Below are 25,982 nucleotides of genomic sequence, written 5' to 3'. Positions count from 1 at the left end.
TTAGTACCAATACACCTCTCGGCCGAACTATCGAGATCAAGGATCTGGGCATAATATTTACTCACTCAATGACTTTTGACAAACATATTGATACTACTGTTAAAAGAGCTAATTAAATGTTGGGGTTCATCACGCGATTCACTAGAGATATTTTTGATGTAACTTGCATCAAATCACTATTCACCATGCTTGTGTTACCAATTTTGGAATATGGCTGCATTGTGTAGTCACCATTTTATGAGTGTCATATTAATAGGCTTGAAAAGGTTCAAAGACGCTTTATTAGGCTATGCATGCGCAAACTTGGTGTTGACATGTACAATATTTCGTACCCGGATGCACACAGGGACCTGGGGATCTCAGTTTTATCTTCCCGGTGCATCATGGCAGATATGATGTTCCTACACAAATTGTTGAATAATAGCGTGTCCAGTCCTGAACTTTTGGAATTAGTCTATTTACAAATGCCTTCTTATGCTACCAGAAGCAAGTTATTATTTCACAGAGAATTTTATAGACGCAGCTATATGTACCACAGCCCAATAGCTAGAATTCTGAGGGAAGGAAATGAACTTCCTCCCGAAATTGATTTCTTTGCTATGAATGCTATGCAGTTTAAGCTATGTTTGAGATACAATCTGTAATTGTGAAGAAATTTCTTTTTCTTTTTATATATATATATTCTTAAATTTTAATGGGTAATTGCCCGTGTATGTGCAATACAAGTATTTATGTATGTTGTGTTGTGCAATAAATAAATAAATACCTATGTGACCTAAGGGGCCAATATTTGCGGTAGCACTGTTTGCTATACAACCCTTTCATATATATTTGAACCAACAATCTGGCTGTCACCTGAGATTTGGGAAACTTATTTAATGTTAATAATCAATCATACATACCATCATAATTGCATTACATATCCTCATGGCATAGTCCCATTTATCAAATACATTTAGCAATTTTATTTCTGAGTGCTTAGTTCCATATTCAGAGTCAATTCAAGGGAGGAAAGTAATACCTGTTTTGAATGTCCTTGCACCTATCGAGGGCATTGTTGAGAGCCTTTTCTTCGGCATCACCTCCACGGCAGCTGGCATCATTTGCTACACCTTGTAGGATCCATTCCAGGGATGGAGAGTAAAGAGTGAGATATGTGCCCACATCGACATGTTGACCCTCCAGTTGAGCTTTCACCCCCCTGCTGAAGAGCTGCCGGCAGAGAATTACCAAATGAACACTCACAATGCATTTAGTCCCAAGCACGGAGACATGAAATGATTTCAATCAACTTAATTCTTCATGAGCGAGATTTCTAGTTCCAGTGTAAACATCACTATGGATCCTTTTTACTTGCAAATGTTGTACTGTCACCAAAAAATTACTCATGGCTGTATCTTTGAAACACACAATATATTTTTGAAGGAAAATACATAAATTAAGGGCATTGAGAGGAAATCTAGCATTAATTCAGTTTCCTAGTCAGAGGCAGTTAGCTGTTTAACACCACGACCACATTTATGATTAAGATACCAAAAAAGGCAAATTCATAATGTTCTCAGCAAAATAAGGCTTATTTATTTTTTTGAAATTAGCTAGTATTGCACAGCAATGATAAATTTTTCCTGTGTTAACTCAGACAATTAAATCCATCTAAATTTAATGATGACCAGGTGTATATGATCAATTAAAAAACAATGTTTCTCATAAACTTTTCATTCCTTTTTTCCTTAGTCTATTTTCATTATAATCTCACCAAAATACTAACATGGCGATGCTGTTTTCTTTTAATAATTAGGTTTATCATCACTTTTTACAAGATTAAAAACATACATGTTAAAATATTACACCCCTTTAATGGGCATTTTAATTGCAATCATCTGGAGAAAAAGAATTTACCACATGATGACAACCTGTGCTACTTTTCTAGGAGCAGCAACTTAAATAAATTTATTACAGAGGAATGTTTACCAATTGTACACTAGTGCAACAAAATAATAATTCAGTTTTGTACTGAAAAGTTTTAGAGGGGATTGTTGGTTGAAATAATATGCATTTTATTAGAGAATACAAACCTGCTTGTAACAGGCAATGAAGTCATAAAAATTCTCTCTCAGGTACATGTGAGTATCTGGGCCCAAGGAGGATGGAGGATGAACCTGCATCAACTGGGGGCCCACCCGGCAGAGGTAGCAACGGGCATAGGCTGCCACTAGTGGGTCACCAATCCCTCGAATCATTCGCGTCAGCCTCAACAATGCCTCTGAGAATTCACTACAGAAATTGAACTTTATTTAACATCATGCTAACAGTGAACTAAGTAAAGCAAGGGCAATGATATTACCAGCTCTTGAATTATTTAAATCATGATGCCAATATGTTTTTGGTAGAATTGCCTTTGAGCTGCAAAACCAATTGATCAAGCATTAGAAGTAAAAAAAACTGTCACAAAGCAATTAATTTTACATCACTACTCATGTGAAATTTAATCCTTTTCTGAGTACATTATTATGAACTACTTAGGCATTAAAGGCACAATAAATAAAATATAAAAATGTTTCTACACAGATATCTAGTAATATTTAAAGATCAATTTTACCTTCATTACTAAATATCACTTATAATGGACAGGGCAAGATACAGATTTAAAATTTGTTGTATGTAATATCCTTCATACAGATATTTATATTTAATTTTAAAACTACAGGTATTTAATATAGGTAACCACTTACTCCCTGTATGTGACTAAATAGTCATAGTGAAGCAGTGTTGCGTAGCTATACTACATACTAATAATTTGATTACCTTGAAGTCAGGAAGGCATATGATTTCAAGATGGCCATCTCAACATATAACCTCGGGACTAATTCCCTTATTGATGCAATTTTGTAGAACCAATTCTTGCAAGTCTCCTTTGCCATCTCCGGGACGAGGTCTGGGGTGAGGAGAGTCAGATGGTACCCCACAGTTTGTTGTGATCCATCCCTGTAAAGACATGGGCATTTAATATTATTTCTCTTCCTATTATCGCGTGATATATGTGACAAAATAATCGTCATCCTCTTTTGAGATAATTCTAATAGGATTCATAATTACACAAAAATATGGATACACATCACCATTACAGATTAGGTTATCGATGTGTCTTACCCTGAAGATGTGCCAGCTTTAGAACGAAGACGATCATACACAAGGCATCCAAAGCCATCGAGGATATCAGTTATTAGGACAAATTTACTTGGATAGAAGTTTATTCCACTGGTGTCAACTAGCAGCTTGGAACACTGTAGAAAAAGCAGAAAAAGACAATAAAAATCCACAAGACAAATTATGTACCCTATTCAATGAGTCTCTGCTTTTAGTTTATGGCTATGCTCTTAGTATAGTTTATATTAATTCTCCATGATTCAATGGATATTTGTGTCGTTAGTTACATTTAATGCATGTGTGTACGCTGCATTTAATGTGACCGTTAAATACCATATTTTGTATCCAAATGGAGTGTGTATGAATTTTACTTCATTTCGACGTGCCTTACAAGTATCTAATGTACATAGATACACCATTCACCTGGTATTTTGTAACATGATCTTTAGGGAAATAAAATGTATTGTTTTTATTATATCATTATAATTATGGACAATGACTAACATTGATATATCTTAATAAAAAGAACTTAAGTTTCAATTTTAAAAAATAATCAATAGCATATTAAAAAGCATTAGAAAAATATTATCCAAGCCACTTTTCCAAAAATTATTGGGCATAACTGCTTATTCTTTCACCCTGAGAATCTTGATCTGGATGCTACCATTACTATTATATTTAATCACTTTTGAAAGAGAGGAAAGCTTTCATTGTAGTCAAGAGCCTACCTACCAATGTAGCCTACCTACATAAATACAATCTTTGGATTGCTTTTCAACATGAAAAGATGGCCCAATCATAAAAATTTACCTGTATTGCAATTTTCAGAGCACGCACACGCTGATCTTGACTCCATGCCAGCTGGAGTTCACGTCCAAGCTGAGCAATGCGAGCCATGTATTCCCCCTGACTGAGACCCCCATGCACCTCTCTGGCCACACCTTCCTCCAGTTCATCCAACTGCTCCAACCGATTGCGAACTTTGTCACCCATGCTGCCACTGCCAATGGTGTGAGATGATGACGGAACACTAGTAGGAGAGCCAACTCCAGATGATGCACCTGGAAAGGTATTTTTCCATTGCGGCATAAACATTTTTAAACTTCCAAAATATTTAAATGCATTATCTACAAAATTTAGAAATAAAATATAGGTCTCATATCACAAAGAATGACCTCATGGCACAAACACGCCCACTGTTAAAATATTCCATCCATTTCATACTATTCCTCTTCAAGTTGAATAGATTCTTCCTCAATATTGTATTTTAATTCTGAAATATGTAGCTCTTAAAATTAATGTAGATTCTACAATATCTTTGCCAAATTCAAAATTAAAGATCTAATTTGTGGGTGGCAAAATATGTTACCTCCAGATGATAAGAAACTCGTAACAATTGATAATTTCTCTGAGGTGGTAAAGCGATTTAAAATGGCTGCTTTCTTGGCTGACCATGGCTCTGACTTGTCCATCACAGAGGGGAACTGAGTTGGGGATGAAGCCTGCTGCATAAGTGGTGCCCCACCTCGACTCTGCTTTCCTGAACGAGAATCTACTGCACTGTCCCACTGGAAATTAAATAAAACACCATATAACAAAAGAAGAAAACTATCCACTTTTACAACCACAGACATTATCTCAATAGTTTCAGCCTCAACTTTGTGGAAGTCCATTTTAATAAATGAAAAAGAAAAACTTTGTTCCAATCCACCACTTTATGTGGTGGATTGGAACAAAGTTTTTCTTTTTCATTTATTAACCACAGACATATTTACCAATTGCCACAATCATTGAGTAAGATGTTGGAAATTTAAACTAAATGGTTTCAATTAAAAATATTCCCTCAATCCCTGGCCACAATAATTATGAAATTTCAGTAAAAGGCCATTAGATCCTAGGTGAAAATATTTACTTCATTTAATCACAGGAAGAAAAATTGCAACTTTGTTAATTCCACTTGATGGTTTAATCTTATGACCTGGGTTTCCATGCATAGTATCATCTTCAGGTACATATTCAAGCTTTACCTTCCATATATAAATTGTGGTCATTGGGCAAAAGTAGTGGGGGCGAAAGGAGATGTTTTAGGATTGGGCAGGAGTAGGGTGAGAGAGGTGTTTCAGAGGGAAGAGGTTTTGCACATCACATGAAATTGGAAAAACATATTCTATTGTCCTCCTGAGTCCTAATATTACATCGTTCACTTAAAAAAGGTGCCACTGGAATGACATTCCTAACTAATGGCATAGTTTTCCTGGGAAGTATAGCTTATGGTTTTGGGAGGAAATTAAGAAGGCAGAAATTAAGAAACGACCAGGGAAAGAATTCCCAAAAAAATAGGGGAGGGATCATGGAAACAAAGGTGTAATCCTCCTAAATCTATTTCTTGGAATAGTGTGCATTTAATGGTGCAAGTGTTTGTAGCAAAATGGAGAATAGGGGGGAATGGAAGGGAAGTAATTCCTCATTAGCCAACTGAATGCTGTTCTTGGAATGTTGGACGATCTCTATTATCTCCACTGCATTGAGTCATCTACTTTTGTCTCCCAAGTAGAGGATATTCAGCACAAAGTCACTTTGACGGTTGCTTTCCAGGAAATGCTTGGCTAACATGGAATACACCTTCTTTTTCTCAATGCACTTTTTGGGCTCACTTACTTGAATATTGACACTGTTCTTTCCTACCTATGTATTTTAAGGGGCAATTTTCACATTTGAGTGAATAAATGATGTGCTTTTGAGTGGGGAAAAATGGATTCTTTAGCATTGAACAGATGTTTTCAGGGTTGAGGAGGTGTAGTTAACTATTCTGATTTGTCTCTGGGGAAGTATGAGGATACAGTACATGAGATATTGCTAGAGAATGGTAGATGGCACTATTGTATCAGATTTTTGATGGGGGACAAATTTAAGAATGTGGGCACTACTAATCCATTACAGGGTTTACTGAGAATATGATCACAGATTTTTGTTTGGTATCCATTTGCCATGGTCAAATGTTTAATCAAGTTCAATTCTTTTTCCGATACATAAAACAGGCCCCAAGAATGATGTTTCAAACTATCACCCTATCTTATTGCTCCCAATCTTGTCTTCCTTTTGTGAGCATATTATTCTCAATAGGATTTATTATTTTACTTCTCTCTTTTTATCTTGCCAGCAACATGGTTTCCTCCCAGGAAGATCATGCCTGACAAACCTTGCTGTCTTTCAGCACTACGCCGTCATGGCAATAGGCAAATCAAGTCAACTTGATGCCATTTGCCATGGCTTCTCCAAGACTTTCGATGCCCTGCATCATCAACTCCTCCTTCATAAACTCAGCCAACAGTTTGGCATACATGGTATGTTCCTCAGCCTACTTTCTAGCCTCCTCAACTACAAAACCCAGCATGTGATACTCACGGATGCTTCTTCCTCTTGGTCTCCTGTGACGTCTGGAGTTCCTCTGGGCAATGTATTTGGGCCATTTCTTTTCAATTTATTCGTTAATGATCTTCCTTCCTGGCTCATTGCCTACCAAGTTCATACCCTTCTCTATGCTGATGATTGCAAGATTTAAAAGCAAATAAATAATACTTCTGACTGTATTCACCTTCAACTTGCCTTAAATAAAATTTCCCCATGGTGTGATACCTGGAAGATTAACTTAAACCCTGGAAAATGCAGCATCATGACTCTTACTCTGAAAAAACCCCGACATTCTACTACACCATTAACTCCCTTAAACAGAGTAACAACCAAAAAAGACTTAGGCATTTCAACCAACCATAAACTAAATTACTCCAACCACATTCAGGTTGTAAAAAATAGAGCAATGTCCCTATTAGGCCTTCTTTACCACTTCACAGAAATTAAAGATCCAACAGCACTCCATTCATACTTCTCAACAATTTTCCTTCCCATAGTATCATATTGTTACCCAATTTGGTCCACCTCAGCCCCAACTAATCTAAAATCCCTGGATTGTATCTCTCACTTCTATACCAAAATAGTCAACCACAGAGTCCCACATTTCCACAATATGTCCTCAAAGGCTGTTCTATCTTCTTTATCCATTTCTAGCTCCCAAAATCACACACTTAAAGCTGATTTAAAACTCCTCCACATTTTGAAAAACTAACCACCATCCCAGGAAATGCAGTAACCATTACATAACTGCACAAACCACTGTGGATACTTTAATACAAGCTTTAGTTTCGGCAAACCCACATGCATGTGAATTACCATGGTTTCAAACTCAGCTTCAATTAACAACTCTAATAAGATAAAAATGACGCCGGATATTAACCTTTAAGTCATCTGAGGCATACTCAGCAGCCATCTTTGACAAGGGGTCCAGTTCAGCATCTTTACTTTCCTGCTCTTTGGCAAATTGACTGAGTGGGTCACTTCCTTCAAGGGCTGAAGTCAATGGGTCAGTAGGCCCAAGGGCAGAGATACTGGAACTTCGGCTCTGGAATGCTGCAATCCCAGCAGTGGGTGTTGAAGAACCTGTGCTGCTTCCTGCACTTCCCCCAAAAACCTTTCTTGCCACTCGAGAATCAGTCACCTAGAGGATGTCGGAATTAGCAAATAAAGTACGGAATGGGACATAAACAAGTGACATGAATTTGGCTAGGGGCATGCCCGAGTCAAGGAGGTCCCAGTTATGAATGACTGCATGGCACTGGCAGTTCTCATAATTACAACTTAGCAAGAACTACCACATCTTAAAGTCAAACAACTGTACATTATAACGTTGTTTTTTTCCTTGCGAGTATACAAATATATTAAATTAATCAAAGCTGGGTTAAAATCTGGCCAGATCACTACACTAAATTAAATTCGATAAGACGAAAACGCAAATACTTACAGTCACAACAATAGGCTTCAATGGGTGATCAGAGACTTCTTCCCAGGGTAGAGATTTCTTCTCCTGACTGTAGTCCCTGACCCGACAAACCCTGCAATATTTCAAAAGCGAAATTGAAATAAAAAATAAAATGATTTTTATCCTTAAATATTTTCATCGAATGATTGTCGACAGATATTTTGAGGAAGGTAATATAATAGAGTGCACTGACTGACTTTTCACTGTTAAACCAGTTGCACAAATAAATTACAGACCCCATTATCAATAATCTTCGTAATAGGGCACTTAAACAAAGAGCCCAATATATTTAAAAGTCCTGGAAACATATCTAATGCGTCCAAGGCGTAAGCATTCACATATTTAGTCGTAAGCATTCACATAGTTTTTAAACAATGGCGATATATCTCTTTCATCGAGAGTATAAATTTTACAATAAATGTACACTGGTTAGCTGTTGACCATACAGTATACTTGATGCATTACTTTAAGCACTAATACATAATATTATATGAATATTGGATGAACTAACCAATCACATGACGAAGGCAGCTTGATGTTATGCATTGCAACGTCGACCCTCAATCAATGAGTTACATAAATTTTACTACAATACATCCGCACAAAACGATTTGGAAAGCCAGTATCACATCCGAGTCATAGAAATCTGGTCGCGGGTTGGCGAAGGGTGGTATTTCACGGTAGCTGTGTACAGTGGAGAGACAGTTCAACCAACTTTGATTATCCCACACCCATTACAGTTTGGCCAGAGCAACCAGCGGATCAACAGGGGTGCCAGTTCATAATATTAAAGTAGCATTTCTGAAAATTTATTTTGATGCATAGAGTTAATGTCCGCTCCATAAAATTAGAGAGGTCACATCATATTTGCGCTACCAATAGGCAATAAAAAAATTAGGCAAAAAAGTGAAAGTGAATTCTCTAGGAAATGCTAATTCGCACTGGCATTTCTTCTGAAAACCCTGCTAACTTTTAAAAATAATTGAATAGCGCTGTGCGATCTCCGGCAGCGATGATAATTTCAGTGCACTGGTGCCGGATTCATCATCACTGGACATGATCGTGGGTTAATGGGGTTCTGAACCCCACCAGACCAAAATTGAAAGTAATCACGTAAATAAATAACCAATGTGAAAACCCTAGCAGTCCGAAATCCCCCCTTGAGTTGTTCGGATCTTATTGTTTTTCACAGTCCGTGTTCATGCATTCACTTTAGGGAAAGAGGTGTCAATGGTGAACTATTATTATTGAACCCTGGACATACAGCGGTGCACTGCCGCCGAAATCGATGCAAAACATGTCACATTCACACTTTTCGGTTCCATCGAAAGGGAGGCTAATTTTCGCTACTTATTCGCTTTAGCATTCCATATTAAGGTAGAATCTCCAATCCGGGATCCTCAGGCCTCAGCACGAGGAGTTTTGAATATCCAGATTTTGTTTCGCGTTTTATATTGTTTACCTTCACAGGGGAAAAGTACGTAAATATAAACCGTGAGGATCAATGCGCAGCTTAGAACTATATGTCCATAAAACACAAAAGGAGTAGAAATATGTCGTACATTAAAAACTTGGTGCTGTGCCAAGTTGAGGATTATTTGAAAATCAAGGATGGTTATATGACCTAATATTCACTTAAAATTCCATCTAGATAGTCGTGTACAGTAAGATAAGCTTAAGAATAAGGTGGGTTGAACCCCCTCAGAAAAAAGATCAACGCCCCTGTGCAAGGTGACAAACAAAGATAAATTAATTTACTGTAGTCTTCTTGGGTATGTGATAGTTATCACAGTCAAAATTTTATAACTTTTTTACAGACATTTTTTCTCAAAAATTAAAAGGCAAGTATGAATTGATTGCATCATATGTTGTTCCATATTTCTATGACATCTCTTCCTCTAATATGCCTGAAACGTCAATTTCATTTCGTGAAGTGAATCCATAATTTACCAAGTAAATTCTAAGGAAAAAGCTCAAAAAAATAGAAACTATTACTTTCACACTACGCTTACAATTTGTCTCTTTTGATTAAGGCTATTTTATTATTTATCGCCCCTGTTGATGATTTAGACTAAATTAGAAGGCATTCAATTAATCAATGTATTCTATCTATATTTACAATAAAAGTTCATCTATAAAGGCGCATGGATAAGATCTATGCAACTTGGTGTGTCGAATGACTGTCCAAGGGTTACTTTAAACTTCCCGCTAAAAGGTAACAAAATTCGTGGTTCGTTAACAAAAGCCGTCACATATCCGCAATTAGGAAGAGCAAAAAGTCAACTGAAAAACATTGAAAATGTTGGATTATCATGGGAGAGTTAGTTTATATTCTTTCATATCTACATTCATCGTCACGCTCATTCTTATTTTGGCTAAGACTACGGATACGAAGGAAATTTTGATCGAATACCTTTGGTTGATCCTGTCGGGCTACTATGTTGTAATTAACATATTTTTGTGCATATTTCTCAGCGGTACTTCTTATAAGGTAATTAATAAGTCCAGAAAATTACCTCCATTATATTTTTTCTCGACTCTATTAGTAAATTACTTTCTTGACTAGGTCGCCGTTCGTGCTGCATTTCTGGGCATGATTTTTGCCATTGGCCTTTTTGTATCTTCTCTAGCCCCTGAATCCTGGCACATTTTTGGATGGTATGTAGCATTCTCGATTTAAAATGGGCTTTTTGGGTAGTGTCAGGAAAATATGTATGCTAATTTTTCATTCTACACCAATTTAGGTATCTTTGCTTCCTTTCATTTTTCCACTATTCGGAATACTTTACTACTGCAATTGTTAATCCACGCAAATTGACTGTGGATTCATTTTTATTAAATCATAGCCCAGAATATGGGATTGCTATTGTGGCAAGCTGGGTCGAATTTTTATTGGAGATGTGGCTTTTTCCAGGTATGCCGAACCACTTATTGAAGATATTCTTGTGATTAGAAGCAATGTTAAAGCATTTTCGACCTTTACAGTTTTCATGTAGCCTTATTAGGACCTGTCAATAATTAATTGCGATTCTCTAAATCATCCACAGGAATGAAGCAATTCCTTTGGCCATGGATCAGTCCTATAGGTCTGCTGGTGTGTTTAGCAGGCGAAACTTTACGAAAGTTGGCTATGCTTACGGCTCGTACGAACTTCAATCATGTCGTCCAAAGTGTGAGGGAAGAAGGTCACTGTCTCGTAACTAATGGTATATATCATTTCTGCCGGCATCCCAGTTATGTGGGATGGTTCTATTGGGCAATCGGGACTCAGGTACTTGTTTAAAAATTTTCTCGGCATTCTTGGTGGTTTTAAGTTTGCTTTATTTCTAATATCACATTTTTGATTATGCCTGATGCAGATATCCTTTCCAGTTTATTCTAGTCAACCCATTATGTGCTGTGGCGTACACATTGGCTTCGTGGAGGTTTTTCAGAGATCGTGTAATGGTTGAAGAAGTTACCCTTCTGAACTTTTTTGGAGAAGACTACTATAGGTACCAGAAAGAAGTCCGCACTGGCCTTCCATTCATCCAGGGCTACAAACTTGACCTCTGATCTACTCAGGGAAATTTGCCTATGAATCCACCTGTCAGTCAGGAAGACACAAATGCTATATCTCAGTCGAGCTCAGCCGAGAAGGCCGGCAAAACACTTGTTTCAGTGGATAGCCTAAGAAGTGAGGCTGATGACAGCAATGAGAAAGTGCACAGTGCCTCTTTTCTAAACGAATCTCCAGTCAACGTCCACGGAAACTAGTCGTCCTGCCAGTAAATTGTCATTCTTACGAATGGGAGCCTATTAAAAATACTGCATATGGCCATTCCCCCATCATGTAGCTGTCCCAGTTCTATTCAGGTTCTCACCAGTAAGATTGGGTGAATTTGTTAAAACTGCATTTTCCTGTTTTGTCTGTCTGTCCCTGAGATGCGTTTTACACTTAAAAATACACCATGATAGTTGCCTCGACAACTAAATGTACTTGAAGAGTTATTTCATGACTACCATGTGTCATGGGTATATAAATTAGGTCAGTTGTTGCCATTGAGGTAAGAGTTGATCTTAATTTTTTTTAGATTGAGCTTGCATAATTCCAGCCTTTGTACATAGCTCTTTTCCAAGGACCTACATGGTGAATTTTCATTATTTTACTGATCATTATGAATATCATATAAAGCATTAGTTTTCTGAAAATGTTTAGTGTGGAGGGTTGTAAAGAAATCAAAAAGCAGACATAGATAAAATTAGGAATTCTTTATACATATATATACGTATACTTTTCAATGTGAATTATTTATATCTGTCTGAGGTGTGTTGACAGTATCCTTTCTATTACACTTGAGTGGAGGAAGGGATAATTAAAAGGGAATTCCCAGTATTACTTCAGCCCTAATAACGTAAATGCCTCCAGTGATCACTTAACAGGTTGTGAACATTTCGATTGCCTAACGTAAAAGTTAGCCATCTAGAAACCACAAGTAGCAGACATTCTCAATGCAGTACACTGAATAGTTTCTTGTGAAATTTCTGAACGAATTAGATCTATTTCTTGTTTTTCCCCATCATATGAACATGTATGAAAGCAATCTTCAGAGCAGGTGTCAAAAAACTTCTGTATCCTTGCCAAAACTAGATCCCATTTTTAATGCCAGATATGACTAGAAATATGTGTGAGACTTATGAAATTGGTTCCCTCACAGAGCTGTTTGGTGCATGACATTGTTATTGTATGTACACTACTGATTAGAGGTTTTGGTTAATCTTAAAATAATAACATTTTCTTGGACCTTCAACAAAATTTTGTTTGACACATCAGTTATTTTCTTCAACACATCTTGTTTGTTTGCATATTTCCTATGACTTGTTTTTCCTGCTACCAAAACCTTCAACATTCCATTATATCTCAATACCTTCTCCAGTGACCTTTTCCTGCCATCTTTGAATTTCCCAAAATACCTTTCACTCAGTCTCAGTTATTTCCACTTCGTTTTTCTTCCTCGTCTCTGCATCCACATCTCAAAATCATCCAGCCCTGCTTATTCCCATCCCTCAAATACTTAATTTCTAAAACTATAAGCTCCATTGTTTCATATAAAAGTCTTCTATATATTTTTTCATGTTTATCTTCATCTGTGCTTCTTTGACTGATTAAAATCCTTCTTCCAATGTAATTACTAACAAGAAAATTATCATCCAATATACTGCCAAATGACGTGAAATTTGTATTACATATGGTGTAGATAATAAGTATTTGTGGAATAGCATTTACCCCTCAGATCTTCAATTCTTAAATCCTCCACTGATGTCTTCCACAGGTCTTCAGTGAAGTTAATGCTGTTCCCCCCTTTTGAGTCTAGGCCGTACATTTTCTTAAAAACTTTCCATTTTGATTGTTGTTATGGTAAGAGTAAAGAACTTGATTATTTGGCCTCAATAATTAAACGGTCTGTTTTCAGTCTGCTCAGCTTTTTGGAAATATGAGTTTTATAACTACTTCAGCTTTTTCATCGCAAAAATATCTTTTCTCAGGAGAATTGTGAAGTGCATGTGCACCAGAAAAATAGTTTTATAGTGTATGAGTGGGTAGGTTCCTGTTAAAAATGACATTTTTTTGTTGAAAGAGCTTGGTTAGATGACGAGGGAATGAGATAAGTATAGCAGCATTAGGTGAATTAGATTTATTGTCAGGGAAACTAATCAAAAGACTGTATTTTTTTCCGTACACATCTCTAGGCAAGAGTTCAATTTTTGCCTAGTTACCTCATAGGAATCCTGGAAGTAGCTATTTTGGGTGGCAGTCTTATGACAGATCATGTGTGTCATTAAACATATTCTTATGATTATGGTGTGGCGTAAATATTGGATAAAAAGAATTGGGCAGAAGGGTCTGGCTACACTCAGTGATGTCATTGGTTCGATCTTAATGGAAGCCAGTCGGGGGAAGAGACCATAATAATTGTTGACTTAATTAATCCTCTTTAATTATTCTGTTCCGTGGAGTGGTAGCCTACTGAGTGGAGAGTTCAACTATGACACAGACAGACCTGGAGGAGTCCCATGGATCTCCCAACCTGTGGTTTTCTTCCTGGCCACAGAATTTATGAGGTACATGGGAAGAATCGGATCCCTCCGCCCCCTTTCCTACTTATGTGAATCTCATATGCCATGCAGTTGAAGTTAGAAATGAGATCTGCTCTTGGAATCATACCTGATAGTTTTCTGTATTTGTGTAGTGTTTATTTTGTTATCAGTGGTGTAATTATATGACAAAACTGCATATGGTTAATTCCACTTAACATAGTGCATAGAAATATCAAGTCTTCTGCTACTACCACAAAGTTTTTGAGGTCAGCAACATCAGGGCAATGAGGTTTGAAAGACATATTCTCCCATAATTTTAAAGTCAACGTCATCATACTTTGATTTATATCTCAATTCTATTCTCCCTATAATTACCATTATGATTGTTTCTGGTTTCCAGGTCATAAAGAATTTCGCATATGTTTGAAGTACATACTGGTGAGGTTGTTTTCATAATCTTGGGAAAGCCTAATAATATACACTAACGAGGTTGTAATTGGGATGAAATGAAGAGCTGTGAGTTTTTTTTTTAACTTCTCGAATCATGTTGGATTAGTGTTAATAGATGTAGGGTAACTGATATGATGTATGGTGAAGTCAGATATTCTGCCATCTTAATTCCATTGTTTACTATAAAAATAGTGAATATTTTTTATTATTTTGTACATAAATAAACTGTGTATGTCTAATTCTCATAATGTTGAAATTAGAGAATGAAGTGGCATTAGGAGAGAAATGTCCCCTTTCTATTATACTTGACAAATTTTCTGTTAGGTACAGGTTCAAAACCTATATAAGGCATGGATGTTTTCTCAATATATTGGATTTTTTGGAGGTTCATTTTGGTCACATCACTTTGGCCATTGGGGTGCCATTACATAAAATTAAAACTAACTTTTTGATAGCTTTCGGTGCTGTTTACAAAGAGCTTGACAGATTATAAGTGTGATGCTAAACTCCCATGTGAGCTCTATTGATGATTTCATTATTCGCTTCATGAAGAATCTTCACATAAATAATTGCAGGATAGACTAACAATGAGTATACATGGAGATATGTCATGGTTAACAGTTTTTAAGTATTTACTGCAGCAATTTTATTTTGCAGTCAGTGTGTATTAAGAGCATGCGTTGTCGGGTGGTTAATTTATTATAAAATCAGTGTACACTATTCAATCATGGGTGCTGTTTTAGCTCTCTTTAAAACATAGTTGATTGGTGTGCAAGGTTGTTTCGCTAGGATGTTGAGGACAATGTGTTAAGGAAATCATGCTTTATTGGCTCTGTTTCATTTAGAAATCAAGGACCTCATAAGGAATATTGTCCCTATCCTTGATTGGAGTGTTAAGTTTCTATTCTGTCAAATCTTTTTTCTTCCCTAAATAAATTAGGGTTGATGACTCAGTGGTTCCTTGGTGTGATGAGCCAGTTTAATAATCTCAAAGATTAGGGCCAGTTTGCAAAGCACTACTCCCCATTATCTGTTAATCTTACAGCACATTGTTTGCCTAAAAAGTTTTGTGGCAGACTTCATATATGCATGTGTATTGTCACTTCAATAGTCCCAGTTTTCTGCCCTTTTCTCTATGGCACATAAATAAATCAGGGTCATTGTATATAAGCTTTTTTGGATGCTATTAATTTAGTTTTTGAGTTCATTTCAGATTAATTTATTTGATATAAATCTTCTTTTAAGCTCTGAGGAACTCTAGTGGCATCCTGGTCTTAAACAATAGTTGCAATAGGATGCAATGATTCTTGAAGGTTTTATGATAATTATTTCACTTCCCACCTGTATTTACATGGAATGTGATGATTTGCTTAACATTAAGAGTTCGTACTTGCCAGAACACAGAATTTTTAGGCATTTGAAAATGTATTGTCATCTGATAGCATTGCAAAATCCAATGTCGACCCATTGAATTATTTCAGGTGATAGAAATCATGAGTCCAAAAACTTTCCTGAGTTTTGCTCAGAACCTTTGATGGTTGCTTTCTCAAATATGATATCTCAGCAGGGATCAGATTTTCAACCTGAATATGAAGCTGTTTTTAAAATCTGATTGTTTGTTTATTATGTCATGAAATTATTTTACTTTGCCATATTATTTTGAATAATGTAAAAAAATCTAGCAATGAGAACTACGACTAGCTTGTTGCGCACTTAATTTTGTAAATGAGGAAGTGAAAATATTTGTTTTTCTTTATGAACTCTGAATTCATTACTGTAGCGTTTAGGAATCAGACTTGACAAAGATCTCCACCACAATGGATAAGGCACAATGACCGAAAAGGTTCAGTACTTCTATATTCCAATAGTAGTTGCAATCCACCCATGAAAACTGTTTTGGGCACTACTTGCAACCAATATTATTTGCTTTGTATGAATCAACCAACCGTCCTCTTTTTCCTATTTAAAACTTATGTTAGCATTTTATAACTCTTTTCTTGCATAAATGTATTTGTTGTTATAAATTGCAAGCCTCAAAGGTATTTTTTTCTATGTAACCAAACATTTGGTGACATTTTATAAATTCAAAATGTCTTGTTAGGATTTATGGTGTCATTTAATGAAGATAAAATGAAATAATTTTTGGCCTTGAAATATACAGTGGCCTAGGTATTAATTTTCTAAATAAATTGGTGTGATAGTTTATCATTCATCTTAACTGTTACTACATTTATAGTTGTTGTCACTAAACTAATTGTGTTGATTGGACTGGAAAATGTTATGTGAAAAAAGGTTGTGAGCGACTTTTCTTCACTTTTAAGTCGTTTATCGTCAGAAGAAGCTATTTTGGAGGCATTATTGTAAAGTTGACATTGTATATGTTGTGTATATTTTTACATGTTCTACCTTAATCATTGTAAGAATTGACATTTCTCTAATATCATTATTTTTAATATTTATTTTGTGATTATTTTTAACTCTCATAACACACTTTAACAACACAATGAACTGTCTGTGCATTGAAATAATGCCTCAATTTGCAGGTGTGATATGAATGGACAATAAATAGAAAGGTCGTAATCATGTTGATGTTAGTCAATGCCTATTCATCGTTGAACGTATTACAAATGTTCAACTTCATTTTCATCAGGCTATAAGCCTTGTTTAAATCCAAAATCATATCAATCACTTCCCTGCAGAGTTGTCTTAACGACTTGGTTTAATTATGTTTTTTATGCAAACCTAAATGTTAACTTCAGAATATTATTGGTATGAGAGTAACAAAATTGAAAATCGTTATTTGATCTCAATCTGTTATTTCTAAGTAGTAAAACTTATATGATGAGCATTTGGAGACTCAAGCGAAAATGCTACTACTTGTATTTTATGAATCAATTTCAGGCTGGTTGAATTAGTGTTGACAGTTCATAGTTCTTAATAACTTGAAGTCATCATTGATTCCAGAATAACTCCTATCATAACAATATCTAGTGTCATGTTGAGAAGATTGAAGATCATTGAAGTAATTTTGATTAAAATTAATCTTCATCATCAAACTATATTCATGTTTTTACATTCCATGGGATAAAATTGTTTGCCGCATTAAGACCTGAATTGCCACTTCAATGAACACCATAGTTGTGTATAAATCCTTAAACAATATTGAATTTGATTTTTAACTTAAAAATTCCTCAAGGCTGGCAAGAAATATTCTTAAATCCATGCACTGTATCTACATTTTATGTCTGCAGACTGGAGAGGACTTACAGTAAAAAAAAACCTGCACAAAATCATCAGTAATGTGCACAACTGTAAAAATAACAATAGGCTTCTGGAAGAGTATTTTGTTCCCATTATCAAAAAGACGAGGACAGGTACATGTGAAAAATTTGAGCCACATAGTTTACAATGTGGGCATCAAAGAATTAGAACAAGAATCATTCCCTGGGGGTTCGAGATGGTGTAGTGGCTAATGTACTGTCATCCCAAGGGCCTGGGTTCAAATCCTGAAGGTCGACATTATTTTCAGAGGATATGTGGAGAGCACTTCAAGTGGAGTATGCTCCCTGTCAGATGGGATGTTACACTGAGGACCCATTGCTGCCTTCTGATAAGGGTTAGGCTAATGCTGACTATGAGTTTCTCTTTACCCTTCCTCCAATATCTGAACACCCTACTCCCAACTAAATTACCCCCCTATCTCTATTAGTGCAAAAACTGTAAGCTCTAGGTTGCCTGCCCTAATAATTATTACTATGAATATTTTATTAAATGGAACAAAACATAGAAGACTTTCTAAATTAAGTCCATTAAGATTTTGGAATAATAGGAGCACAAAAGAAGTTATTTCAACTATTGATGGCCTTTTCATTCACGAGGAAAATTAAACACCACGGGATCTCATTAGATTATTGCATCAAATATGGGCCCAATAGGGCATAATTAAAAACTATTCCTCCTCAAGTAAAAATTGCAAAGATTAAATTTATGGTGGAGTATTTGCCTGCTGATCAAAGGGTATAGGTTCAAATCCAGATGATGTCTTCCAGCACTCGCTGCTGAAACCCAACCTGTGTAATTACCTGAGAGACTTGGAAAAGAATGGAACTGGAAGACCTGAGGGGGTAAATAACTTGCTTCTCTGAATGATCTTCACATGACATAGTATTATTAAAAGAGCAGCACTACCCTCAAACAAACCAACCCATTCATAAGTGTACCATATTTGGCATTATAAGGCACAATGGTTAAGATAATATTAATTCAGGGCTATTAGCAACTCTGTGAACTTTTATTGATACCTGAATAAATAATGCTCATACTTCCTATAAACACTAAAAACAACTATTATCACATTATTTACCGAGTATTCCTTTGAAGAAGATAAAGCTGAAGAACCTTCAACAAATTTTTCTAGCGATTCTTTATAAACTCCCAAACTTTTCCAATACTCCATTCCAAAATAAGAATTCCTGACTTTTCCAGACAAGTGGTAGCCTTGATAATAATAGAAATGATGAGTTACATCAATAAAATAATAAATGAATTTTCACATGAATATAATTTACAAATATTTTTTTCAATTACAATTTACACTAAACCCTTTATGCTATACAAGCTGTCATTTACAAATGACCACAAAAATCCTTTTCTTGCATCACAAGGACTTAATGAATATCATAGCAAAGCAGGATGAGCAAAATAATCCCAAACAATAATACATAAATGCATCAATTTCATTGTACATTTACTTCATTGATAATGGATGAAAAAATATAATGAGAACTTCAACATGTTAACCTAATGTGTTTCATTACATCAAGTTTGAGCTGATAGTCATAGACATCATGAGCATCAAGAACTATCAAAGTCATAACTTTTCAACAGATTAAAAAATAAATCTCTTAGAAAAATGAAAAAATGAGTAATTGTGGAAATGCAAGGCACTTATATAATGAGATGTAGAATGAGAATTATGGAAGTTAAACTGCTTAATGAGATGCAACACAGTTACAATAAGGCTTGTTAGTACATATAATTTGATTATCTGTCCAAAGAGTACTGTTTCAGCCACATTAAGGACTGTCTCTTGGCAGAAACTCAGGCCAGGACTTGCATTCAAAATTAATGGTCACAAACATTGTTAAGGCAGGCAGAGTCCCTCTTTAATGGAAGATAGACACAGACTGACTAATTCAAGTAACCACTTTTCATACTGATTAGCTAATATTTCACATTACTTAACATATCTTCAAACAGCATGAACACAACATGGACAACACTATAACGTTACACACAAAGAACCAACTCAAAAATGATTAGGACGTTTCAACATCAGATAACTTGACTTATCTAATTAATACATGTCTCTACACAAGCATATATAGATGTGTATACATATCTACACAGAAATATTGAAGGACCTTTTCATACGACAGATTTTCAGCTTTTTAATGAACAAGTAATATGAGAGTATTTCACTATCTTTTCTTGTATTTATTGTGCACTGAGACTTAAATCATTTTGGACCCAGCAGTAGCAAAAAATTTCAGCTTCAAAACTTACTAAGGATACTGAAGGATCTTTTGATATAAGTCAGTGTACGAAATGTTCCCTTACCCTTTCCCTAAAAATCAAGGGTTGCTTAATAACTGTCAACCCAAAAGACATGCAGACACAGTTCCAAAGCTCACAAGAGGCACAATTTGGTCATCAACTTGATAAATAGAAACAGGCCAAGAAATGCTTTACAAAATTTAAGGCAATATTAAAATGTGGGAAGCAAAATTTACCCAATATTTTGCCTCCTATTTCTTTCACCTCCACAAATAATATATTATTTTTTAGAATGGAGTGAGCACATGCATCAGCAATCATAAATGTTTATCAAAAAGCTATATTTTTACAAAACTAATATGAGCTTCAGGTGGCACTTGGGTTTCTTTAAACTGATGCAAAAGTGATGTCGAAAGGTATAAAGATAAAGGTTTGCAAAGCTCATACAAAAACTAACAAGGGAAAGATCTTTGATGGCAGTTTTATACATGATGGTTACTTAGCATTCTGCTAAACAAGTGAACATTAAGAGTGCTTTTAAATATGTCAAAAAAAAACTCTCAGACTTCGATGCCTCTTTTGGTACATGATATCTTCTCTAATTGATATAAAAGCACAAGGCATTATATTGACTTTAAAGAGTGCATTTTAAAAGCCACGTAATGTAGGACTTCTACCGACTCAGCATAAAAAGATTAAGCACTAATATCTGTCTGTTATATTGTTTCACTCAAATCATACTTTAAATCCATAAATTATTTCCAACATTATATACACTTTCACCTCAAAATTTCCTGGGCAAGCTCATTGAAAAAGAAACTAAACAAAGTAGATCCTGCGCTCTGTCATTCATCAACAATGTTTATAGTGTCATTGAGATGCATGCATCAGAAATGATGGCAACTTTTCTCGAGCAATCCCAAATGAAGGCGTTTAAGGCTCATTGCACACAATTTTGTATCGGTCTTTGCCACAAACTCAGGAGAAAGGTTATAAAAACTCTGTGAATCCATTGAGAGGAATAATAACAATAAAATGTAATGAAGAACGTTTAACCTTGGACAGAAACATATCATCTGGCTTACCCAAATACCCCAAGTGTCATTTGCCACCAAGCACTTATGCAAAGCCAAAACCATCTGATATCACGCAGAAAATGTAACCATTTTCCCTTTTATAGGCTATCACATAACAACAACACTGTTAGTGAATGAATATATTATCTGAAGGATGTATGGGATTACACTTCCAATTGTTCAAAAAAAAAAAGCTGCCTCAGGAAGCATTTTCTGAAACTGCTTTCAGCTCTCTCTCTGCTTCATGAAACCATGAGTTCTTCTGCGGCACTATGAGACAGTCATTACAGGAATATCCACTGTGAACCAATCAGAATGACAAGTCTCCATTTATTTTTACTTTGTTCCATAGATTTGATTCCAGTGAGAGATATCAAATATTGCTACGTAGACCTATGCACAGAGTTGAGAGTTCCCAGATTCCCTCATAACCCCAAGAACACATTCATCAAACTTCGGTCGTGTCACCTTCCTCCCTCGCTGCAAGATACCACCCTGCAGCCCTTGCCACGTCCCAGCCACAAACAGAGAGGGCTTCAAAGGCAGACATTGGATCGAGTGCATTAGAGAAGGAGGTGGACGACAGGCGGCAGTTGGCGGACGACATTGATGAATGGAGGGGGGAAGAGGTCGGGGACCCAAGGAGCAAGCTCTGGAGGTGAACCACCTTAATGGCACGGTGGACATCCCAATCTGTGGCGTTGAGGGCCGAGAGACACGATTCCACCGAAATCTGAGGGAAAAATAATCAAAATTCTTCCATTAATGTAGGGGTGGGAGATTCACCCACTTTAATTGAAAGGGAAGGCAAGGAGTAAGGTATGCAGTTGATCTCAGAACAGGTAATACGTATCATTTCTTGAAATATACTTTAAATTTTAAAAGGATAAGAAAAGGAAGAAGAGGATGAAAGAGATGTGTAGAAGTTGTAACACGATTACCAAAAAATTCAATGATAAACTTGTATACAAGGTTTAAGAGATAAGAGTAGTAGAAGAAATGTGAGAAGTTCTTTACAAAAGTCATAACAATGACAGCTGCAGAAGAGACAAGAAGAACTTTACATTTCAACAGAAAAAGGAAGCCACATAATATAGGAGAGATGACTAAGCAGGTTAAAGTGAGGTCATCTTGGAAAAATGTGAAGACATTTTCAGCATTAACAACGAGAGAATCCTTCAAAAGCTAAGGTTTGGGTGTCAATGGAGTTTAGGATACATATAGGTATGTGAAAGACATATTCCTCTTAGGACATGTCTCTCACCTCTCAATATAAAATCTGTTGGCTTCCAGAAACAACTTCTAATTCCAATTCATTAAACACTGATTATGTACTTAATTTAATGTTAGTTATGTTCTGACAGCATAGAGATAATTATATCAATCAAAAACACTGATGAAAAATAAAAGTGATGCCACAAGACTGATGCGTCAGTAATGGATTGAATTATACTGAAACCATAAATGGCATTATTTGTTATTATTCAATGCAGGACACTTAAAAGTCAAGGATACATGATTTGAGAGCCATAGTTGAAACTATTCATTCACAAAAAAATTAAAAACAAATATTATGATGAAGTTTACAACATGGAAATAGGAGTTACTTCACAAAATTTTGCATATAATGTTTTAGGTGTATCAAATAAAAGTTCAGATAAATGCACCAATTAAAATATCAGTGATAATTGGAAATATGCCAGTAAGGTTTCCAGTCAAGACAAGAGTTTAAGCCATGCTTTAATTCATCCAATTTCGCTCAGTGCTACCATAGTGATGTCGATCACTGACATGCACTTTTTTCCAGGTGGAAACAGAACATAAGATTGATGGATTTGGCCAAAATTTTGGAGGTAATTATAAATATTGAGTAAATGTTAACTATATATCCTTTTCCTTCTCCTCATATTAGCACAAACCTATTCAAAAATACCCAAAAACAACAAAAACTTTGAAATATATTGATCAATAATCAATGACCAATAACCAACAAACTCTTCTTGAGTCCTTTTTATCCTGCATCTTTACTCCATGCCTCCACTCCATACAATTGTTTTGTCTCCCCTCCTTCCATTACATATTACTTCCCTCATCCATCTCCACTTCTCTACATGGATGGATGAAAACATTGTTCCTCTATGCTTGTGAAAATACTTTGTTGAAACTAGGATGTGAAATAAAATTTTTTTTATGGGAATGGACACCAGGAAATTTTATCCAAACTAGAAACAGGAGATGATGGTGCCCCATTCACTGAGTGTTTCAAAGATAGATTAAGTAGTGCAAGAGAGCGAATTCAGGTTAATAGTGAGGATAGATACATAGAAAGCTCTTAGTCACTTGTGTGACATTGCAGCCTGTATTTTACGTCCATACTGCAGTTTGAACACTCCCGGAGGGCCTCACCTCTTTCCCGAGCACCTTCCCCATGATTCGGACCTCATCTGAGTCCACTCCCCTCGCTCGCCCACGAGTCCGCCTCACATTTGGCCCATCGCAAGCAAACTCGAGCAAGTCTTCACATGACACGTGGTCCCCATTGCGGAGCATCTGGCTGTCGCCTGCACCCCCATCCACTTCGTCGACATCCCCATCTTTCCCGTTTTCGTTTGCTGAAGGGGCTGGCTGGCAGCCGAGGGTGGGGGAGGGAGCTAGGGGGGGAGATGGGGTGGAGGGCGGGAGGCTAGATGATGGGGGTGGGGGCGGTGGTTGACTGGGGTGTGGCAGGGAAGAAGACTGGTGGTGCACAGAGTTCCTTGGGAACATGTGGGTCGTCATCGGTGACGAGGACAGGGTGGAACCTTCTTCCTCCTGGATGTTGTCCAATGCCTCCAGCTCTGATGCTATTTGGTTTTCAAAGCTGTCATCCATGCTGAACAGAGAAACAAGTTGGAAAAGGACATAAAATCAACTACAGTAATCACATACTACAAAAAAGTCATTCTTACAAAGATCTACCATGTATTCCAAAACTACAGATGGTAGCGAATACCATAAATATTGAAGTATTTTTTTTTGTTCGCATGCATACCAATGATCATGCTTAGTCGCAAAATTATGTACATACACATATGATATGAAAATATATAAGGCATAACTTTTCAGTAAAAATGGCTAGACAAGGCATACGTCAATAAACATGGATAGTGATAAATCATGGATGAAAGTAATATTCCAGTTTACACATGCACATATGATGAAATGAGCCAATTTCATTTTTTTTTTCAATTTTACACTACATTTGTTCTATAGGTGGACAACAATCCTTTTTAGACAATACAATTAATATCACATGGAAATGTGAAGGTCAGCTAAAATTGAGAATATGAATAGGTAAATATTCCGGAATTCCATTTCATAGAGCAGTGCAAAATCATGCTTTCCAGATTCAGACACAGTTTCACCAAATCTCCAGTCACTCGATTATCAATGATTATTTATTCATTTATTTCACCTTGTTATTTTACAATGGTGAAATATTAAATGATTAATTTTTAGCAATTAATTGTGTAGCTTATTAACAATCACTAACTATCATTTACAAACAATCATGTTTTTTACATCGACCATTTTCAATGATAACTAGTGTCATGAGCTATTTGTTGGGTATCACACTGACATTATTATAATGGATTGTTTCCTTTATGCTCATTAAACGTGAGCAATTATCAAATCAGATAATGATTGACATTCATGCACCAACTACTGCATGTGAATTCAGACCAAAGACTAAAAATTGTAATGAAAAAGTCATGTTTTACTATTTGCTCGCTTCATTAGCCGCTTCAGCATCATAAAAAATAAAATATTCACTGCCAATTATCAGTTACTCTTAGGCTCTATAGTTGTGTCTATAAAACTGTGTGATTTCTTTGTTGAAGGAATCCTTTCATGGAATGCACTTTTTCTTGAAAAGAAGCCCATTAAAGACTTGGGTGTGATAAATTTTGTCCTCAGAAAAGTACGGATAAGAGAAAACAATATCTGGACTCATCTACATAACTGGCAATGACATGAATCATACATGTATAGCTGCTGCTACCAAGAGCTCTGAATGATCCTTACTTGCACAGGATCCGAGGAGGCTTCTCTGGAGAATCAAGTCTGCTAGGATCTGATTTTGAAATGCTTGACTGCTGCTCTTCATTAATGCCGGAACCATCAACTGACTGCATTGCTGAGTGAGCAGGCAGAGACGGAATTCCATCAAGGGCTGTATATTAGAACAATGCCCACAATGAATCCTAATAACATTTCACGATGCATACTTACTACTCCTCTCTGGAGTTTTATGAGAGGATTACATTTAAAATTACAGGCATAATAAGTATATTTGATAAAGGAGGTAAATATTTCCACTAAGGGTAGTTTTTAATTTCATTCTGTGAAATGAGATTTCTCACCAAGCACAAAAAAATATTCTAAAGACTCTTAGAAGTGTTTCGAAACGTACACTTGGTGTTGTTATTAACCAGTATAACTGGAGGCAGAGTTAGAAGAATCATAGGTAAATCATCCAGCATTATTCTGAATTATTCTTTTAGGAGTTATTTAACAGAAAAGAAGTGATCATATGGTTCATTGTGTAAATAAAAAATTGCATTATTTCAACTGAGCATCAATTTAATAAATTACAGAATGGATGCTTGTGGAAGACTGGAATCCAACCCTTAATATTATCAATATGCCACTAGTTCAATTTTTAAAGATCCTAAAATTAGGAATCTCTTACGAATCCTCATGAAAATAGGAGATCTAAATACAATATATATTAACTAGTGGATAGTGTAATAATATTCCCA

General features: G+C 36.0%; 3 protein-coding genes across 3 annotated transcripts in view; 1 reads left to right on the top strand and 2 right to left on the bottom strand.

Moving 5' to 3' along the window:
• LOC139696222 (VPS35 endosomal protein-sorting factor-like) overlaps nt 1–8,907 on the bottom strand; it is a 29,699-nt gene extending 20,792 nt beyond the window's left edge. The window contains exons 1-9 of the mRNA XM_071594891.1: nt 8,532–8,907; nt 8,003–8,093; nt 7,439–7,699; nt 4,517–4,715; nt 3,958–4,208; nt 3,151–3,284; nt 2,806–2,985; nt 2,076–2,274; nt 1,022–1,212 (exon numbers count right to left, since the gene is read on the bottom strand). Of these exons, the coding sequence (XP_071450992.1) occupies nt 1,022–1,212; nt 2,076–2,274; nt 2,806–2,985; nt 3,151–3,284; nt 3,958–4,208; nt 4,517–4,715; nt 7,439–7,699; nt 8,003–8,093; nt 8,532–8,566 (1,541 nt within the window). The 5' untranslated portion in view covers nt 8,567–8,907. The remainder of the gene's footprint in view (nt 1–1,021; nt 1,213–2,075; nt 2,275–2,805; nt 2,986–3,150; nt 3,285–3,957; nt 4,209–4,516; nt 4,716–7,438; nt 7,700–8,002; nt 8,094–8,531) is intronic.
• A 1,384-nt stretch (nt 8,908–10,291) lies between these two features.
• Icmt (isoprenylcysteine carboxylmethyltransferase ste14) lies at nt 10,292–16,623 on the top strand. The gene is made up of 5 exons (XM_071595198.1): nt 10,292–10,511; nt 10,587–10,678; nt 10,765–10,934; nt 11,068–11,291; nt 11,393–16,623. Exons 1-5 carry the CDS (start codon nt 10,320–10,322, stop codon nt 11,573–11,575), a joined length of 861 nt encoding a protein of 286 aa, XP_071451299.1. The 5' UTR covers nt 10,292–10,319; the 3' UTR covers nt 11,576–16,623.
• A 2,366-nt stretch (nt 16,624–18,989) lies between these two features.
• Ack-like (activated Cdc42 kinase-like) overlaps nt 18,990–25,982 on the bottom strand; it is a 216,375-nt gene continuing 209,382 nt past the window's right edge. The window contains exons 20-22 of the mRNA XM_071594800.1: nt 25,246–25,393; nt 23,587–24,052; nt 18,990–21,913 (exon numbers count right to left, since the gene is read on the bottom strand). Coding sequence (XP_071450901.1) covers nt 21,629–21,913; nt 23,587–24,052; nt 25,246–25,393 — 899 coding nt within the window. The 3' untranslated portion in view covers nt 18,990–21,628. The remainder of the gene's footprint in view (nt 21,914–23,586; nt 24,053–25,245; nt 25,394–25,982) is intronic.

This window comes from Hetaerina americana, unplaced genomic scaffold (assembly GCF_022747635.1).
Source record: "Hetaerina americana unplaced genomic scaffold, ioHetAmer1.1.p SCAF_7, whole genome shotgun sequence".
Taxonomy (NCBI): Eukaryota; Metazoa; Arthropoda; class Insecta; order Odonata; family Calopterygidae; genus Hetaerina; species Hetaerina americana.
This window is presented reverse-complemented; position numbering and strand designations above follow the sequence as displayed.

Excerpts from the sequence above, each read along its gene's own strand:
- Icmt (XM_071595198.1), top strand. The coding sequence starts at position 10,320 with ATGTTGGATTATCATGGGAGAGTTAGTTTATATTCTTTCATATCTACA. Across the intron at positions 10,512-10,586 it reads TCAGCGGTACTTCTTATAAG|GTCGCCGTTCGTGCTGCATT; the intron begins GTAATTAATAAG and ends TTTCTTGACTAG. Across the intron at positions 11,292-11,392 it reads ATTGGGCAATCGGGACTCAG|TTTATTCTAGTCAACCCATT; the intron begins GTACTTGTTTAA and ends TATCCTTTCCAG.